At 35.9% G+C, this 21,246-nt stretch overlaps 1 protein-coding gene and 2 long non-coding RNA genes across 3 annotated transcripts; 2 read left to right on the forward strand and 1 right to left on the reverse strand.

Annotated features, from left to right (window-relative positions):
- The first annotated feature begins 4,706 nt into the window (after positions 1 to 4,706).
- LOC135130692 (uncharacterized) lies at positions 4,707 to 5,359 on the forward strand. Its single transcript, XR_010280833.1, has 3 exons — positions 4,707 to 5,052; positions 5,107 to 5,256; positions 5,309 to 5,359. It is a non-coding gene; the product is annotated as an uncharacterized LOC135130692 (long non-coding RNA).
- Positions 5,360 to 13,188: 7,829 nt separating this feature from the next.
- On the reverse strand, positions 13,189 to 14,966 carry LOC135130098 (uncharacterized). The gene is made up of 2 exons (XR_010280677.1): positions 14,788 to 14,966; positions 13,189 to 14,737 (listed from the first exon to the last, which is right to left on the reverse strand). It is a non-coding gene; the product is annotated as an uncharacterized LOC135130098 (long non-coding RNA).
- A 3,893-nt stretch (positions 14,967 to 18,859) lies between these two features.
- On the forward strand, positions 18,860 to 21,193 carry LOC135130492 (piggyBac transposable element-derived protein 3-like). The gene is made up of 2 exons (XM_064057889.1): positions 18,860 to 19,100; positions 19,329 to 21,193. The coding sequence occupies exon 2, from the start codon at positions 19,334 to 19,336 to the stop codon at positions 21,077 to 21,079; it is 1,746 nt and encodes a 581-aa protein (XP_063913959.1). The 5' UTR covers positions 18,860 to 19,100; positions 19,329 to 19,333; the 3' UTR covers positions 21,080 to 21,193.
- The last annotated feature ends 53 nt before the right edge of the window (positions 21,194 to 21,246 follow it).

The following is a 21,246-nucleotide window of genomic DNA, read 5'->3' on the forward strand; positions in this document are numbered from 1 at the left end:
TGGTTTAGGAAAGAAGAAATCCCAAAATAAGGAAACAGGTGTTATCGTAGTGGAAGCAAACGTTGAAGATTGGTATTGTTTCCTCTGCCAAGAAACAAGACTAGAAGTGGCTGTAAGAAGTGGGTGCATGAAACCTGCTCGGGAGCCGAATCTGGCTCCAACAAAAATTATCTGTGTGATTATTGTCACTAAATCTTGAGAATTCAGTCAGTGTATTGGAGAAACTTGCAAAAGAACGAGAAGAAAAGGAAAAAGGGAATAAGATTAATAAAAATAAACCTAAGATGAAGACTAACAAACTATAACAAGTAAAAAGAAAATATAGTTTTAGTGACTCGGATTTTGAAGAAGCCATGGGAGATCCAGTATTCGAGGATACAGACGATGATATAGACCCTGAGGTATTTGACGAAGAAGAAGAAAAACAAGAGTCACTCCAAATAACTATAGGAACCTGGGTTATAGTAAAATATGCTTCCAAAAAAAGTATTAAGCATTTTGTTGGACAGATTAAAAATAAAAAGATGAATCATGGCAAGTTAATAGAAGATACAGACACTGTGGCTGAAGAAGACATTATCAGAGTTTTGCCTAAACCAGTTACAGGCCGAAGAGATCATTTACAGTTTCAAGTTGATTTTGCTGGTATACATTTATAATTTCTAAAAGTTTGTAACATTTTTCTTAATAAAGCTATCAAACTGAGTAATAATTTTTTTTCTAAATTTTCACACTTGCCCCTTTCAGTCTAAATGGAAGTACGATTTGGTGCAACTATAAGCCATTGTCACACTTGCGCCTCTTGGTTGAGAAAGTGTGAAACACAGACATTGTTTTAAAAAATATTTAATAGCTTTTTTGTCATGTCTGGAATCATTTTGAAAGAACTACGATACAAAATCCTTATGTTGAGACCTAATGTAAACAGACTTATGACTGAAAAATATATCTTTAGGTAACGAAAAACGTCTAAACAAAACCAACTATTGAAAAATGCGGTCACGCTTACCCGAGCTTACCTTATTAATATTTTATTATCTCAGTTCTTGTAAACATATAATTACATAGTTGGATACCATACCTGTCGAACATTGTACGCTATTAAAACTTTATACTTTGTTCAAGATAAATAATGTTATATATTGTACGTACTGGTACATTTTTATCGGGACAGTAATCGGTACGCGGTCGTAAGTTGAAATTGTACTAAGAAATTATAGTAAATCTTGATTTCGACCATCATTTACAAAGAAGGAGTTGTCTCGAAGAAAGTTTATATAAATAAATACTTTTTGAAACTCCACAGACAAGAACTATTTCCTCGCCAACAGTTTGGGCTAATTACTGTAAGTTAGGATTGAGCAGTGAGTGAGCTTGTATCATTTTTCTTTTGCGTTTTTGAAAATTAGCTGTATAAATTTGTTGAATCTGGACTAAGAAATGAGTTCAATAGAACTACTGGAAGCTCCTGACGAGATTCAGAATATTGCTTCAAAAGCAAGAGAAGAACTGCTGCCGAAGAAATCTAAAATTTTGTATGAAAATGCGTACAAGACATACCGGCTCTGGTCTACAACGAACAAGATTATTAAAACCACCGAAGATTGCCTGTTGGCATATTTTAATAGTGAACTAGTATCCTTCAAAAGTCGTCCCTGTGGACGAAGTACTCTACGCTTCGATCCACAATAAATTTGCAAGAGGGTATAGATATTAATCGATTTTATGGTCTCATTCTTTATCTTAAAAGAAAAGGAGAAGGTCATAAGCCAAAAAAATCCTCCACTCTGACTAAAGAACATGTGGACGCCTTTCTAACACAAGCTGATGACAAGGAACATTTGTCAAACAAGGTATGTTAATGGTAATGTCGAATACAAACATCTAAGTTAATAAATTGTAGGTAATTTTTTTTAATAACATGTTTTCAGTTATTTTATTCGCCAAAGCTTCAAAAAGTATCTGTTTTCTTGTATCTGTTATCTAGATACATTTCGAAAAAATCGAAAACAATCTGTATCTAGATACTTTTATCTTCCATATATCTATATCTGTATCTAGATATTTTTAAAAGTATCTGTCCCCAACACTGTAAATGACATTGTTATGATTGAGTCAAACATAATAGTTATTTATGTACCAAGGGCACAAAGAAGATGTTTATGTTCGAGGGCAACGTTTACAAAATCGAGGGCCTCTGGCCCGAGATTTATAAACATCAAGTCGTGCCCGTGGTGCATACAAACTTTTATTTTTCACGAGAAAATCTAAAAAAAAAGACTAATTTATATAATTAACTCGTAAAAAAAAAATTACGTGGCGTTGATTTTGTTGTCAAGGCGATTCTATGTTTATTGCAAACACGGCGTCTATTCACGGTGTCAACACGTATATTTTCGACCGCGAAAATGAATGAGGAAAATTGTGAAATTCCAGAAAACATTGTGAAGAAAGCGCAAAAAGCCAATGAAAATGTGTTACCTGGAACATCAGGATCCATATATGAAAAAGAATACAAAATTTTCCTTAATTGGAAAATTAAGAAGTGGCTTACTTCCAAGAATTGGTGAGTTATTCTGTTTATAAAATAATTATTTAACTGTGTTCTTCATTTTTAGTCAGAAAAATATTCACCCAGTTCCTTATGGTGAAAATACTCGATGGTCAAGACAACTTTAAGAGTAAATGACAACATAGACATTTCTAATTATCATCGTTTGACATATTTCTATAAAAAAACCCAAAAGGTTATGTGGCAAAAAAATCCCGAGTTTTGACTGGCAAACAAGTCATACAATTTCTAAAAGATGCTTCCGACAACACATCTACTTCAGAAGGTAAACTAAGTTATTTTTTGATGATTGTAATTAATTTAAATACTAATGTTTTATGCTGTAAAGGTAGTTGGAGGATGAGTGAACACAATTCTAGATGTTTATATAATACGTTATTCGGTGCGAGCAGAATGGAAGCAGTGGCAGAAATAATTCCAAGAGGCACCTCCGAAAAGTTTAAGTTTACCTGAATAGTTTGGTATGAATAGCAAGTTTGTAAATTGTAATTTGTATCTTCGTTATTAAATAAATTGTCAAAAAATAAATAAGTAGTTAAAAATAAACAATATTTTTTTTTAATTTTTGTTTAATTTGGTTTAGCAAAATAGGGCATAATGAGAGGGCGTAATAACTTTTTATGCCCGCTCATTGTGCCCCGGATATAAGATGCCGCTTTACGTTTATCAAATCATGGATATAAAACAAACATTATATACGAGTGAAAAATAAATTTCATCACGAAATTTACATAAATGCCCACTCACTTTTAAACTCACTTCCGTGGTAAAACCATTTGAGAACAGCATAAACATACGCAACGTATTTGACACAGATCGAGTCTATAGTTACTCTTTTTTGTTGCTTTGGATATTATTAACGTTTGGCCAAGATTATAGGCCAAGATCAGCAGATTCGACTACCAAAGCAGAAGATGGTGAAGTAATAAATGGTTGTTTATAAATTTCAGAAAATGCATTGGTTTAAATTGATGCATTTAACAATACGCCACGCCACTGATCAAGTGAAATTCGAATAATTTCTACCCTAACTAAATCATCGTAAATTCAGAACATCATAACAACAACAGTGAATACGGGCAATTCTGAATCAAACCTGTTAAAATTTAAAGGTTGTTAGAAAGAAAGAGCCAATCAGATTTACCAGTTTGATTCAGAATTGCCCCTAATGTTCCATAAACATTTGGCCGATGTGTGCAAGTGCAAGTTGAATACTACTTGCACGTAACGCCGAACTCTCCGTAAAATCACATAAATGAGAAGAAAATCCTACCTCTACCATGGCTGTCGTATAATCAACTTTGCAGACGACCTCTAGAATGATCCGAAGATAATTCGGGTCGTTTTGGCGAGCGTTTCATTTGTTTTTACGGAATAAATATCATCACAACAAAACACGTGCACCACAATGCATAAATGTGTACTGACAGTACTGACACTAGTGATGCCCATTCTCGATTCGATTCTTCGATATTCGATTATATTTTTAACAAAATGATCGATTATGAATCGATTATTTGATCTGCACGATTCTCTGGGGATCGATTTTTTTTGAGTGAAAATCGATGCTTTTTTAAATTGTGGAAAGAAATCATTTTTTTACTCAAACCACAGCTCAAACAATCATCTTAGTAACTTTTGCAATTTTAGAATTAACGGTTGGTATCTACTGCGATTACGAACATTTTTCTGAACTTGAACGTTAACGTTAAAACGTTTGATTTGATCGAATTACCACCCCTAATTTCGATGTACATAAAGGTGAGAATGGCAAAATGTGCCAATGTACGCGCCAAATAGTTTCTAGCATTTTCTACTTATCTTTATTTCTAGTGGGAGTTCGTTGTCTTTGTTTGATGTATTTGTAGTGCAAAGCACATCTTTGTTTAAGTCGTGGTGTGAATAGGACAAAAAAGTAAAAACCGAAGAATTGCGATGTACATGTACATGTAGTCAACAGTCATCTGCATTCTGCATGTAGGGCGGTAGGGTAATCCGGTGATTATACATCATAGTTTAGAAGTGATTTAGAATACTGGTTCTACGTTAATGTAAATATGTGGTGAATATTGTGCTTTGGATTTGGAAAACAAGATTAACACTTTTGACCATTAACAGTAGGTTTGTAATTTGGTTATAAAAGTTGTTCGGCATTTTGTTTACTTTTAGATTAGAAATGTCAGAGTCGCACATTGACGTAAAATGCTATTTCACGAAATTTACTGCAATTTCATCAAGGTGCAAAATATGTAGCAATGTTTACAAGCATCATAACAATACTACAAATTTACGAAACCACCTGAAACGTAAACATTCAGAATTTTTAAATATGGGATTGGCACAAAACAAGAGTCAAAAACGTCTAAAAGTGATAAATAACAAAGGTTCAAAAGAGGATCAAGATCAGACCCAGACTACTACATCGTCACTACAGAATGATGTTTCTACATCATCACTACACAATGATGTCGAAAAGAGCGGTAAGTTGGTTAATGCAGAGAAATACCTAATTACATATTCCATTAAACTTTTAGAGACAAATTTATCAGAAGCAACAACAGTAACTCTCTGTGATCTTACTGATCTTAGTGAAATAGATGCATTGCCCAGTTTCGAAAAATCTACCCTTAAGTTCAAACAAAATGACATAGTATCAGCTTTCGATGAAATAAATTCATTTTCAGGTAAGTTCCAATTACTGAAAAATATTTTTTTGTATGAAATGCTTTTTGCTAGGTGGAAGAATGAATGCTAAAATAACCAATGCTTTGATTTATATGATCACAGTTGATCACCTTCCTTTATCTTTCACAGAACGTAAAGGATTTCAATATTTCAAAAAGGTCGCTTTACCACTATATAAGGCTCCAGGGCGTTCTACAATTACAAGACAAGTTGATGAAAAATATACAGTTTTAAGTTCCAAAATTAAAGACAAATTCAAGTTGGTGGATAATTTTTGTCTAACAACTGACGCATGGACTGATAGTTTGAATAATCGAAGTTTTTTGGGACTAACTGTTCATTATCTTCAAGAAACAGAACTAAAATCAATTACAATAGGAGTATTTTTATTAGAAAACAAGCATACATACGATTATATTGGAACTGCTTTACTACATTGTTGTCACGAATGGAATATTTCTAAAGATAAAATAACAGCAGTTATTACAGACAATGCAGGAAATATGGTGAAAGCTGTGCATGAATTTTTTGGTAGTAAGAAACATTTACCATGTTTTGTGCATACTACCAATTTAATTGTTACCAACAGTTTGAAAGATGTCAATAATATTATTTCTTCAGTGAAGGCTATTGTTACGTTTTTTAAAACAAGTCATGATGCGGCCCAAAAACTTCGAACATATCAAATACAGAATGGGAAAACAGAAGGTTCTTGTCTGAAACTTATTCAAGATATAAGTACTAGGTGGAATTCGACATACTACATGTTGAAACGATTTTTGGAGCTTGCACCATTGATTAGCATTATCCTTTTTGACAATCAAAATATTAAAATGATTGATCAAGAAAACATTGCAATTTTGAAAGAGTTGATATTGGTTTTAGCTCCCTTTGAAGCCATGACTGTCGAAATGTCAGGACAAAATTATGTCACTTCAAGTAAGGTTATACCAATAGTACACTGTCTAAAGCTTACTTTAGATAAAGTAGAAGTTAGCACTAACGTTGTCAAACAAATTTTGAATAAGTTAAAAGAGGAGGTAGCGAGGTTTTATTCGGATAATTCCAGCGTGGAAAAAAATAATTTGCTGTCAGTTTCTAGTATACTCGACCCAAGATTTAAACGCATACACTTTGAAAATCCATTAGCAGATACAGCAGCAGTTGCAAGAATAAAAGTTTTAATTGATGAACACAAAAAAAATGACTCAGTGTCAGTGTCACCACGAAATTATGACAAAAACCAAGAAAAACTTACTGACATGACCAGTACTGGATTAAATTTATGGGCGGTTCATGACAAATTATCCATTAAACAAAATGAAGGAGTTTGTAACAATTCAGGTATACCTTCTGAATTAAAAAACTATTTAAACCAAACCTTAAGTTCAAGAACAGAAGATCCTATCAAGTTTTGGACTTCGGTAATTAAAAATAGACTTTTAGCGGAAGCTCAGGTTTTAACACCCGCTGCTAAAGTGTGCAGTATTTTAATTGATGAAATGGCAATAAAAGTATATAAGCAAAATTAAATTATAAAAAGTAATATTTGCGTAATATCCATTTTTATTTTGTGCTCACAAGAGCATTTAGTTCTGATGCTATTAAGTCCACATTCAGTCAGATCCGAATGCGAGGAGGTTCTCAAGATGCAACTGATGCCAGAGATGCCAATGTTTCAGCAGACTGTACATACATCAGCAATGTTGAGCAATCTAAAATTGCAAAGGAACAAGTTCAAAAAGACAAATAATATACAGTTTCCAGAACATGTACTAAATAAGATACAGTTGATAAAAACCGTTCGGTATAATCTGAAACAAAACATAAAGTCTGCTTCACAGGCGTTTATTGCTGCTTATATAGTACTTACGATTCAAGAGAGGGTTTCTTGTGCAACTTGTTTGGGCCCGTTGTCAACGTCAGACATTACCAATCCTTTACTTGGACTAATTCAAAATCAAGATCGGGGAGGTTTAAGGTACCCTACAAAAGAATTTGCATGCTTAATATCACATATATACGAATTAGTTGTGGACATCATTCAATACTTGCCGATGTCGTGTAATCCGTCAAAAATTTTATATGAACTCCTGCTGGACCATCTAAGTGCCTCAAACTTCTTCACATGTGGAAATCAAGATCACAGAAGAACAATTTCCCAAATAATTCTTTCTAAATTATTGCTGCCAGTACTAAGTAACGTTGGAAGCACAAGAACAGACAACGATTCTGTACAAACACCATTGTACATACACCAAACCTATATCTCGCAAAGTGCACAAACTATAAGATGTAGTTATTAACGGCTTCGTCTTCAGTCCGTAAGATAACGTCATGTACGTCACGGGTGGCCATCCGTATTTCGGGAAAGAGTTGGAAGTCATCTGGTGTTAAAGCGTTACTCCATTCTTGCTCGACGGCGAAGGCGGCGTCGCTCATCATATAAGCCGATCGCGAAGTCTCGATACCGAAATGATAATGCGGCGGGGTCCGTGGTCTGGCGGTAACAGGCGTGGCTGGTAGCGGTGTTAAAATCGGCCCATATCCCCCGGTCAAGTCGGAGATGATGTTGGTGATTTCCACGGTTTCGGACGCATCCATGGGGCTGGCGACTTCTTGAGAGCGACTCCCTATGAACGTCTCCTTTAATATGTTGGCGTTGGGTGGGGGTGCTTTTAACTCGTGGAAAGCGATCTCCACACGACCTGGTGATTCCTCCTTCGAGATAAACCCGTAACACTCGTGACGATTTCCTGCATAATGCCACCTTTGGCTCCCATAATCGATGACCATTCTTGATTTCTGTACGAAATCGCCCCCAATGAGGGTTTTTGAATTCACTGCTTCTGGGATAACAATAAACTGGGTCGCTGTCGTGCGTCTTTTAAGTGTGATCGGCAACGTGCAGGTTTTTATGCGGCTATTCCCGTCCGCTTGGGTCAACCGGACCATAGCGTCTTCGAAGTTGTGGCCCTTTTTCTTAAGAAGACCATACAATTGGCAAGGCTGGTCCTTGCTCCGCTGTCCAGGAATGCCGTTCCCGACATCCCGTCAATGTTTATCTGTACGGCGGGTCGTTCGAATTTGCGGGCCTCCAGAGCGCAGAACTGGACGTTGAGTGTGGAAGCGTTGATGTTTTCTTCGTTGCATTCCGGGCAATTTCTACGAAAAACGCCCGGTTTACCACACCCATAACACGTTTTCGGGTTATTTTGGGATGGTGCCTTTGCAGAAAGGTGCCTCTGCTTTTTCCTGCAAGCGGAAGTTTCGTGGCCGAGGTGTCTGCAGAATTCACAATGAGCGCGTTTATCGTTGCGAGGTGGTGCCGGCGTTGTGGTTGGGACGGCACCTCGTTCAATGTTCCGGCTTTGTGCCTGCATCTCGACTTTGTTGGCTGCGACGAGGAGCTGTGCGAAGTTGTGCACCATTTCCCGTGGAACCCTACTCCGTATGTCCCACTTTAGGAGTCCATACACCATGTCTAGTTGGCGACTCTCGGTGTCGGCGGGCTCCACTTGTGCGAGCAGGGCCCGTTTTTGGCTAACAAACAGCCCCGTGGAAGTCCTCTGGTCTTGCTTCGTGGCAAAGACATCTAAATAAATTTGATACGCCGGCGGGGTGGGCGCGAATTCTTGTCGCAGCACATCATCCCAGGTATTTATGCCTGCTTTTACTCCTGTCCACCAGGTATAGGCCGTACCTTGGAGGAGCAATGGAAGTCCAAGGAGTGCATTTTCGTCCGTGATCTTTTCACTAATTTTGTAGAAGTCGGCGGTTGCCAAAAAATCCTCTACCGCCTCCTTAATGCGTGTACCAGCGAAACGTGCCGGACCGTGAGTAAAATGCTTAATTGTCTCTGCTGGCTTCAGTCTCTCAATTATCTGTTGTAGCTGGTCTGCTGTAATGGCCATACTTCTTGTTTGTATGGAGGTGGTCACTAGTGGCTTTTTTGATACTATATGCCAGGTTCACTTCGCGGATCGCGGTCGTAGCTTCGGGCTTAACGTTGGGCGACACTTGTAACGGTTGTAACAAATGTTTATTATTATTAATGTATATACAGGTGGTGGTATAATAAGCCTATTAGTATAAGAATATATGCAGTCCAGACAGAGACACTTAATTTAACAGCCCAGGTAAAGTCCGTCGCGTACAGGTAAAAGTCTGTCGCGCACAGGTGAGAGTCCGTAGCGGGACCGTAACACAAGGAAAGTCCGTCGCGAAACTATACTTCGGTACTTGCACATGTAAACTCCGTACTCGTACACGTAGACTCCGTACTCGCAACAGTCCAGCCACTTACCCCTCTCTGTAGGAGAAGTGAGTCCGCGGATCAACCCGGCGGGAAGTAAGTGGGCTAAGACTTCGAGTTTCAAATCGCAGAAACAAACACAAGACCTAGGAGTGGGTATCCAGCTCGCTGCAATGGCCTAGTGTTTTTTAGCTGAGAGTGGGAATCCAACTCTGGGGAAAAACTTTGATGCAGCTCCCTTTATTGGGGTGGGTTTGCACTGAGCATTCCTGTGCGCCGGTAAAGCTTAGGGGGGATATGATAAAGCTTGAGTCTGTTCGGGGGTGGCGATCGGAGTGCTATTCTAGTGGGCGCCCCGGGGATTTATTGAGACCGTTACAAGTATAGTTAATTGTTATCAGATATTACATACGTATCTATCTATATAATCAACATAAACATTATTTTAGGACTTCATCTTCCACTAACGAAAGAAAGAGAAGTATTTATTGGACACATTTTTTGACTGAGTTAAGAGAATTAATTGACCTCAATAGTGACGTGAATGAAGTAAGGAATATGTTTATCAAGTAAGTGGAATATAGGTTTGGTTCATATCAAACTTTTATAACGTACGCATCACGGTTTAAACATCATATATTTGAATCGAGCAAGGAGTTTTTACAAAAATTAAAAAATGATATAATAATAAAAGAAACAAGTAAAGTAAGTACAGGGGAAGTAGAAGCCACAGGCACCAAATATGAGAAAGTGGAGGATAAAAATGATGAAGCATTCCTACAAATGTAAACCAAAAAGAAACCAATTTCTTAATTTCTCTGAAGAGATATGAAGAGCTTCCAACAATAAATAGAAAAAGTAATCCTCTAGAATTTTGGAAAGAAGAAGGGAAGAAATTTGAAGAACATCGAATATTACCAAAACAATATTTTGGAAAACCAGCTGGATCAGTACCGTATGAAAGGATTTTTTTCAAGTCTGGAGAATTGCTGAATGAAAATGGAAGAAAACAAAGCAAAAATGTCGATGTCTTTGGATTCATTTGTAGTAAAGATATTTTATCCAACTAATATAATAGTGCTAAATCTAAAAGCATTACAGACAATTTAGTGAAAATGATACCTACTTTGTATGAAAACATGAAACAAGAAATTAAAGATAAGCTTGCAAAAACCTCAACTGTTCACATAACCTCAGACATGTGGACAGATACAAATAAACAATTTTCCTACATTACTGTTACTGTTCACTATATTTTCGATGACAATTTGTATTATCACACGCTGAAGACGACTCAATTTGAAGAAAGACATACAGGTGTCAACATAAAAAATGATCTATATGAGACAATGGTATTGTGGAACAATAATGAAAAAGTCAAAGTGGCAACAACAGATAATGGAAGTAATATCGTGAGTGCCATTTCACTATTAGGATGGACAAATTTGTCCTGTTCTGGGCATACCCTAAACCTGGTAGTGGATCAAGATTCATTACAAAAAACGCCTGAGATAGTCGCAACTTTAAAAAAATGTGACCACACAGCTCACATTTTTAAAGCCAGCTGTCTGGCAACATCCATCCTTGTAGATCAGCAAAACTTAATGAATATGAAACTAAAATCTATAAAAGAAAACGGATTGTTACTAGGCGGAATTCCACTCTAATCATGTTAAGTAATTTATAGTTAAAGCCTGCTCTGTTGCAAGCCTTAAATGAACTTGAGCATGCTGACGTACCTGCATTTACCTATCAAGACTGGGTTTTAATTAATGATATAGAGAGACAGAGGTTGGCAGTAACAGCACTGGCAGGTCCCGAAAACAGTACGAAGATATAGGTTATGTATATTAAATATCTTTGGTATCGTGTTAAAAATAAAACATTAATATTAATGCATGGTGTATATTACATGGCGCCGTCGTAGGGCAATAACATGGATGGTAGGCTTCCCGAACAAATGGGGTTTGAGGGTGATCTCAACGAAAACTTTGCAAAGTTTAAACAAAGGTTTTTGATATACTTGACAGCCAACGAGTGGGGCACAAAACCGGACAACATTAAAATAGCCAAGTTGCTGCATACCATTGGATCGCGAGGGCTAGAGGTGTATAACACGTTGAAGCTCTCTAAAGAAGATGCGAAAAAATTCGACAAAACAATCAAAGCCTTTGAAAAAAACTGCCCCCCCCCCAAAGGAATATACATTAGGTACGTTCGGCTCGCTTGTTCTTTTTTCACTTTTAACGCGAAACGCCCCAAAAATCGTTCGTGTGCGGCACTTGGTGCGTTGAGAGTTGACGCTACCACCGTTCGACTGTTTGAGAGCGGTGTGAACAGAACTCACTCCTCATGCACAAGCTCTCGAATGTGAGCTGGTAGAGTCGGCATGCGCATATTTAAACTGTCAAGGTGAAATGACAGATGTGAGGTTATGTTCATGGTTTAAAGCCCGCTCAATTTCCACATTTGCGATTTTATAATTATTATTAAATTTGTTAAGAAATATGGGAATCACGGTAGTGGAACTGAAAAATGACTATGTGGCGGTTAAAGATGGTAATAACTCTTTTATCATCAGTAATAATACATAGATTACTGACACAAAATAAAAAAAGTAAGTAATAAAGGTGATAAATTGTATGCTGATTATAAATTAATGTACTTGTTTTTATAGCAGGCGATCTTTTGTATGTTGAACTCTCTCAAGATGTTCAAGCAATATTTAATATTAGAGTTATAGAAGCTGATTGCAGTGAAAGTCCTGCTACAAGTACGAAAGAATATCTGCCTAATAGTGTGGATTGTAATGCAGGTCCTAATTCAAGTGAAGAAAATGATGCGAATAATGTTGATAATGAGGATGAAGATAGCGAAATCCTCGGTGATGACGATGAAGGGGAACAGACATCTGCCTCTGACCGATTGTGGACTTCAAACAATGTACGATTTTTAATAAAGCAATATGAAGAAAACCAAAGAAAATTTGAAACTTCAGTTAAAAAGAGTGTATGGATGAAGATAGCCACAACATGTATAGTCGTCGGCAAATGGATAAAACCACTTGTTAAAACGTCAGGTTGGTATTATTGCCATGGTAATTTTAAACCCCTCGGATTGGCAGCGCTTTGACGTTTGTAACTGACAATAACGTCAAACGACTCGTAAACGACTCAAACAACTTCGAACTAGCGCAGCGTGCTTCAAATTCAAAAAGAGAGCGTTTCAATTTGAAAATAATTATTATGAAGCCAAGAACGCGAACTTTGTTCAAAAAACAAATAAAAGCTGCTATTGTAAAATGTTACGAAGAGTTTCAACGGGCATATCCTTCGTCTTCCCAGCGTGAACACGAGTTACGACTGGCGAATATTTTTTCAGTACGAAATCTTGGTAGTAACTATAACATTTCCAACGTTACTTGTCCACCACACAGTTCACGTTGTCCATTTTTCACACCAACCAGTGACTCAGTAACATCCTTTTATCCTATCATTAACCAGCTCATTTTCCTGCAGTGTTCAAGAAGTCAAATAAGAACGCTTTTACTCCAACACAAATCCGGACAACTTCCCGAAGATCCTAGACCTTCCCCACGAAAGAAGTCAAAATGGTTTACGGATTTTGAATTCAAAGAAGACCTAAACTTTCACATATTTGAAAAAAATCGTCAGAATGAGTTTTTTACAATTCAGGATTTATTTAATTTTGCCACAGAAAATCTTAATTACAACGCAAGTATCCGGACTCTACGAAGGGTTATTAAATCCATGGGTTACAATTTTAAAAAAGTTGAAAACAGGAAAATTATAATTGAGTCGCCCCGCTTACAGGGATTAAAAATTAAATTTTTAAGGCGTTACATACAGTTAATGGAAGAAGATGTGACATTTGTTTATTTAGACGAGACGTGGGTGTATCAGCATGGTGTACCAGTAAGAAGATGGGTGCATGAGAGTGATCGGAGAGGCATGCCTGCGAAAATAGTAATGAATGAGGGTCGAAGGTTTACCATACTTCATGCAGGGGGTAAATTTGGTTTTTTGGAAAACTGCTTGCTATTTTTAGATAGCAATAATGATAGCAGGGACTATCATAAGACTATGAACGGGCAATTGTTCAGGCAATGGGTGGAAACACAGTTAATTCCATCTGTTAATTTTATTAACGGTAAGGTTGTTATCATCATGGACAATGCACCTTATCATTCGGTGTTAGCAGAACAATTGCCTCGTTTGTCTTGGATTAAATCAAAATTAAAATTTTGGCTTGCACAAAAAAAAATTCCTTTTGGCGATAATTTGACAAAAAAACAGCTTTGGGATATTATCAAACCTCTTTTACCATCAACTCGTAAATATGAGATTGATGAATTGTTGTCAAAGAGTAATATTGAAGTTTTACGTTTACCTCCATATCACTGCCACTATAATGCTATAGAAATAGTATGGCGATTCTGTAAACCATATTATAACAAACACATCTTGAAGCAGTCTTCCAAAAAATCGGAAATCAAGCACTTGTGGATTGAAGCTATGTCTAAATATACACCAGAGATGTGGACATCAAGTGTAATCCACTGTGAAAATATTATCAAGGATGATTGGCAAAGAATGATGGGTAATACCAGTGTTAAAGATATTCCTCCTGTCATAATATCACTTGGAGAATCTGATAGTGAATCTGATTTAAGTTCAGATGAATCAGACAGTATAAGTGATATTATGCAGGATGATGTATTAGCCAACAGAACATTAAATGTAAGTATGGATCCTGAAACCAGTATGAATGAAACACAAGGCAATATTAGAGAAGGCCAGCAGCTTTGTGTAGATGATGTTGAGATGTGTGAATGGATGAATGCAGAGAATGATATAGAAACAATTATTGTAGAGGTAATAGATGATTAATTTACCTTGCTAAGTAAATAAATGTCACACCTTTTAACAATTATTGTATTAATGAGTTAGTTAGTTAATCCTGTTTTATTCCATTGTTAAAGTTTTTGACAATACACTGATTTGTAACAGTTGAGACTACTGTTTACGTTCCTATAAATTATGTTCATTGAGAATTGTCTTTCTATCACATTTAGAACATTTCATTTTATTTAATTCCCTCCTGTGATTCAACCTTAGTGAATTGATCTGCTTCTTTACATCACTTCCTTTTGCTTCACGCTTTATCTCTTTAAATACTTCATGTAGTTTCTTATAAATTATAACCTACAATTTTCTCATATTTATTTGTATACAGTGGGCTCAAAATACTCAACAGTTCTGGTAACATTTCATTAAAATGTGTAAATCTTCTAATGACGCATTATTAGTACAAGCGCCAGAGTTCTGTGATTCAGAAGAACCAAGCCATAAGTCAGTATCGTCCATGGCAGCACAAATAAGACTGATGGAAATATTAATACAAACTGCCAGTCATGTGGTCATTCTTCGTGCACCATCCTTGTAGGTAAAAATACAAATAAAAGTTCCAATTTTCACTATACCTTTGAGTCGTAATTGCCCATTTTATTGATGTCCACCTTTTGTTAACGAGATGGTAAACTGTTAACTGCTTATACCATCAATTGTGGCAGTGCAGATTTATTCTGCACTTTCGATTCCACAGTTTGATAATGGCGGTGTATGTGCACTGAAAATTCGTACCCTAAGCTCTAAACCACATAAAAGAGCCCCTTAATTAATAAGCCGTCGCCTTGTAAGCACAGAACCTTGTAAGACGGCGATCAAACAAATGTAAAAAAAAAGTAACTAATGTCATTAATCGTCGGCCATTTTCTCTCTAAAAAGGTACGGAAAGCCGTTTACACCAGCGAAATTTTGAAAACTTACACTAGGGAGTGGTTAAATCGAAATGCCGACGACTGTAGCAAACAATTTAAGAAACCCTTTAAGTTAGAGACCCTAGATATACTTGGGAAAAGAGTTGTGACACGAAACGTCAAAATTAATGGTAAATTTTATTTTACTATGCTGGCTACGGATGCCTTTTTTGAGTCATGTTTTGACATTTTGTAATTGTCATTTAGTACATATTATAGACGTGGAAGAGAATAGTCGTCGTCTGTTGTGTACGAAACTGTAGAAATACAGAAGCAAATGGTTTCTCATTGCATGGCCGACTAGTATAAAGATTATGGCCTGTCCAAGAGGTACGATACGTGTTGCCATCTATTAATAATTACACTTAATAATTTAGCAAAATTTTAATTTGACTTGACATTATGGGACTTCAAAACGTGTAATGGTGGTTTGTTTGGGTATGAATGCCTTTGTGCCTTTTAAAAGGTGTTAATAATTCTTTTGTCGATTTTGAAGTATTAATAGATGGCAGCACGTATGGTACCTTTGGCATTCCTTTGGACAGGCCATAATCTTTATACTAGTCGGCCATGCTCATTGTTTAAAGGTCCCGAAAACAAGATATTACTTAACAAATGGAAAGAACAGATTCAATATCCATCTTGAAAAATTGGCAAAAGGGCTTACATTTGCGAGGTTGTTGTCCGAAATTGTATTTTCCATCTAATCCTTGGTCAACAGGTTCACTTCAAAAAAGAGAATTTTATATTTCAAGTGAATGCAAAATATGTGAGAACGCAATTCCAACAATTTATAATGTGGCTGAATTTACGTCAAAATGACCGGTTCTTGGCAAAAAAAAAAAATGTTATTGATGAAGTTCAGCCGACTGTTTTCGAAAAAGACAACTTCATCAAAAAACTGCAAATGAAAAAAAGTTACAAGAAAAAATAACGCGGGGTGCTGAAAAAGAAATTAATGTTTTGAAAGCAAACATTTCAAGTTTAGAAGGGCAAGTAAAAAATTACAAAAATAAGGACGATGCATAAAACAGAACTATAAAAGGGATTCTCAACGAGAAGCAAATTCAAAATTGAAGTGTGAAATGTAAACTACCAAAACGCTGGAACAATAAAACAATAGAAGAAGCCATTAAAATAAAAATTTGTCTGTGGAACATCAGGACATAACCAGTGACTATGTATTTAACATCTATACTCACTGACATAACTGTATCTTTTGAATATAAATTTTCCGTTACCTTCAAAGTGGAACCCAATGCCGTAAAATTCAGCACATTTTAATGAATTTTACATGAAATTTTTACCTATTTAACAATCAAAATTCAAAATTTTAACGAATAGGAAAGAGATTATTGTTTATTTTTAGGCGAAGCAGCAATCAATCCAGGTAAAGAATACTGTCGACGTTCCTCATTAATTTGGGAAACAACATTAACAAATTTAAATGAAGTCGCTACCTATGTTTTGTTTTTTATGTTAGGAGGTGTAAGCTTACGATGGAAGTAAATCGTATGTTATCATTTTACTGGGAATTCCACACACGGAGACACATTATCTAGAATTGCAAAAGAAATTAAAATCAAAAGTACAAAAACGCAGTTCCAAAATTCAATTGTTAACCCAAATAACAAAAGTAGGAATGTTGATTTTGCTGCTAACGCTCCACCTTTATCTAAAAATGTTCAATCCAACCTCATGTATTCTTTGGCAATTTAATTAATTGTTTGTGGAACATTTCTTAATTATTTCGAGTTACAGAAATTCGATGACCATGCTTGTTTTTGTATTTTTTTTTTCATTGTTATTTTAATTAAAAGATGTAACAAATTTTAACTTGTAAGTTTTATTTAATATAGAGGTACATGAATCTATATATTTCTACTGAGATTATTCTACATATCAGAGCAAATATTCATGATGGAAATGTGAGGACGTTGTAAACACACTGTTTATCATAGAGTAGTAGATAGAGAACCTACTAAACATGCTTCAAATTTCTTACCACGGTGCCGTTCGTTAAATTCCAACATGTTGTTTTGACCAGAAGCAAAACGATTAGATACTGACAATGTGATACACTCTCCAGATCTTAGCTGGGAACAACGATAGTACCTAAGTACAGAATGGTGTTTAAACTTAACTGCAAATTGTGATATAATCTTATAAAGTGTAAATCAGTATGATTAGGTATTCCGTATTTTTCTCTTTTACCAGCGATCCCGAGTGCAAATTGTAAGAAGTACTTAACCGCATAACACTTCTTAAATATAAGGTACTGTCAGTGTCAGTACTGTTAACAAAATTTCAAAGAAACTATTTGGAGCACTACGCCACTGCTTGAAAATGTAACTTAACCTATAAATTTCTTTTGAAGTTTTTGAAACTATATCACTAAATTAGATAAAGACAGCAATCACTATAGCTATTTCATAACTGACCGTCATGTAATAAAGATAGAGACAGAAAATGTCCGTGTCACAACTCTTTTCCAAAGTATATCTAGGGTCTCTACCTTTAAGTATACTGAATTGGAGTCAAAATGGAAAAGCCTACTGAGGACATATAGATCAATTGTGATTAATAATAGAACATCGGGAAAACAACGCCGGACCTGGCAGTACTTCAACTTAATATATAGTTTCATGTACAAAAAACCTGAGATTTAACCAATTGCGACGTGCAGCAGCGACAGTGGGTTAAAACTAGCAGAACAGTCAGAGCCAGCAGGCCCGGCAGCTGAAACAGAAGAACAAATGGATCCCAGTTCGTCACGATATGAAATCACATTTTAAAAGAAAAGAAAATTAAAAGTTAACGATGTAGCCAAGCGACATAAAGAAAAGATGCAGAGAATGGACCGATTCATTGACATTTTTGAACAATATGTCAAAAAAATACCAGACAAGACTAATACTGCAGAGTAGGGGAACTTGATAATAATTTGTTTTTTTTTCTTTTTTTTTTTTGGTACAAATAGAATTTATGTTTTTGATCAATTATATGTTCAGATAGTTTTAAGAAGAGAATTTAATTTTTTGTTACCTGGCTTTTAAATAAGTCTGATAAAATAGTTCTTGTTATATATTTATATATTTTTTTTCAGTTAAATACAACTTGTATTTTTCATAAAAACGACTTTACTTATTTAATTTATTGGTATAGGCAAAGCATTACAAAATGTTTTGTCGTTTTATGCGTGCATAACGATTTTCTTCTTCTATGTCCATGTCTCTATAGTTCTGGGGATTATTCGCACGTTCTTGACGAAGTTCGTCTTGCCAATCCAGAATTCCGTCCATTTAGAATACATACGATGTGCAAAATACAACCATCAATTATTAACAAAGCTATCAAATCCATTCGCACAATATATAATTTTTTCAATCTTCTAAATCGCCCCTTGAGCAAAGCGAAACAATTTTCAATTTTTACTAAGAATGGTGTTGAAGTTTTTTTGCAGTCCTGTTAAATTCCCGTAGTTTTGAAATCCTACCATTAACCTCTTAAGGTCCTGTGTTCCGAATCAGGAACATACCTAACTCAGACCAAAAACAATTAGAAAAGAGCAATCATTCCGCCAGTTCTTTAACTGACCGTTGTTCCTAATATATACCAATGAATAAACATTGATAAGTAACAGCAAACGCCATCTAGAGTGAAACTAGAATAAGTTCAGTCATACCTTTGCAGACGGAGCACGTTGTGTGGTGTTGAGTTATTTGTGATCGTAATTTTTTAATTTTTGGGTAAGTACCGATCAAACTAAAATTATTTAGGCTATTGTTAGACTTTAGAAGATATGCCTGTACCTTCCTAGTTATTGTAAATATACAATTAGTCTGTAGGAGCCCAAAATTCTGTTAGTTCCTCATATGGAACATTGGTCATTTAGATGAAAATTAGATTGTTCCTGAAATGGAACAGTGGACTTTTGGTACATATGAACTAATAGCAATATTGTTGGGTTTTTACAGTAAAAATGGCCTACATACCAAGCGATAGTGAGGACGATAATCTTGGAGACTCAGATGATGAGTTTGTTGTACAAAATTCAAGGGATTCCTCTTCTTCTGACAGTGACGATTCAATTAGTAGTTCCGAATCAGATGAAGATAATCAACCTGTAGATCATGTGGCTACAGCTACGAATGTAAGAGGAAAACCCACATACAAGTGGACTAAACTCAATAATAATGATGAAGAATTGCCATTGCCACCTTTCGTTGCGGAGGAAACCGAGGAGTCCGAAATTGGACGCCCAATTCATTATTATCAGCAATTTTTTTCGAACGAATTGCTTTATCTCATAGTGGAACAAAGCAATTTATATGCTATTCAAAATGACGTAAACAAGCCCCTGAATCTAACACGTTCTGAATTAGAAATTTTTATTGGAACTGTTATATACATGTCAATTTTCCATTTACCGCGACATAGACTTTACTGGAAGTCAGCTTGCAGAGTAGCCCAAGTTGCTGACTGTATGTCCAGAAAGAGATGGGAAGATATAAAAAAGAATTTACATTTCAACAACAACGATGACCTTCCCACGGATAGAAATGATCCAAACCGTGATAAGCTATTCAAGCTTAGACCCATAATAGATGCATTGACAGAAAAATTTAAAAATCAAGTCAAACCACAGATGCTTTGCGTAGATGAACAAATAGTGCCGTACAAAGGAAGATCTGCACTAAAGCAGTATAATCCCAAAAAACCCAACAAATGGGGTTACAAAATATTCGTATTGTGCGATAGCAGTGGTTTGGTTCACAATTTTGAAATTTACACAGGAAAAATATTGCCAACACCGGGAAAGGAGGATATAGGAGCTAGTGGAAATATTGTACTACGCTTGGCATCTGTGATACCACAACACAAAAATTATTTACTCTTCTTCGACAATTGGTTTACCTCTGTAAAGCTGCTTACCTCTCTTCAAGAAGATGGGATTTATAGTTTGGGGACCGTAAGATGCAACAGACTTCCTGGTTTACAATTCAGCAGCGACAACGTTTTGAAAAAAAAAGGTAGAGGCACTTATGAGGAATATAAGACAACAGTCAACAGTGTTGATATTCATACTCTGAAATGGTTCGACAACAAGAGCGTTTGTCTCCTTAGTACATTTTGCGGAAGCCAGCCTGTCGATATTGTTGAACGCTTTGACAGAAAAGGCAAAAGAAGAGTTGAGGTGACCCGTCCCAATATGATAAAGCTATATAATAACTTTATGGGTGGGGTTGACCTTCTTGATGGACTCATATCCTACTACAGGATAAGCCTAAGAAGTCGAAAATGGTATCTCAAACTGTTTTTTCATTTAATCGACTTGGCTCTAGTTAGCGCATGGTTAAAATACAAGACTGATATGCAGAAGAGTAACATGGACAAAAAAGATATTCTAGATTCTTTGGGATTTCGTGCTGAAGTAGCCGAAGCTCTTTGCCGAGTGGGAAAGGATGAAAATACAAGAAAAAGAGGAAGACCAAGCGGAAGTACTGAAAAGAATTATGAAGAGAAAAAGAGAAGGGGAGCAACAAAACCTATACCTCAGTTTGACGTGCGTACAGACAAGGTGGCCCACTTTCCTTCTTATAACAAAGAAAGGCAACGGTGCAAGAGACCATTGTGTGGACTAAAAACTTATTTCTATTGTGTAAAGTGTAAGGTACATCTATGTATTACTAAGACTAGAAACTGCTTCGCTGAATTTCATATTTGATTGCATAATTATGTCTATATGACCAGTGTTCCTGCAAAGGAACATATTGTTTTGTTGTTTTCTAAAGCAGAAAATAAATATTTTGAAAACTACAATTTGTTTACTAACTGCCTCTGGCCACTTTTTTCATGGAATGAATTTTTTAAATAAGATTCTAGTATAAGTGG

Source organism: Zophobas morio, unplaced genomic scaffold (genome assembly GCF_036711695.1).
Source record: "Zophobas morio isolate AGI-343-1 ecotype UQ-CSIRO unplaced genomic scaffold, CSIRO_AGI_Zmor_V1 ptg000017l, whole genome shotgun sequence".
NCBI classification, from domain to species: Eukaryota; Metazoa; Arthropoda; class Insecta; order Coleoptera; family Tenebrionidae; genus Zophobas; species Zophobas morio.

Excerpts from the sequence above, each read along its gene's own strand:
- LOC135130492 (XM_064057889.1), top strand. The coding sequence starts at position 19,334 with ATGGCCTACATACCAAGCGATAGTGAGGACGATAATCTTGGAGACTCA.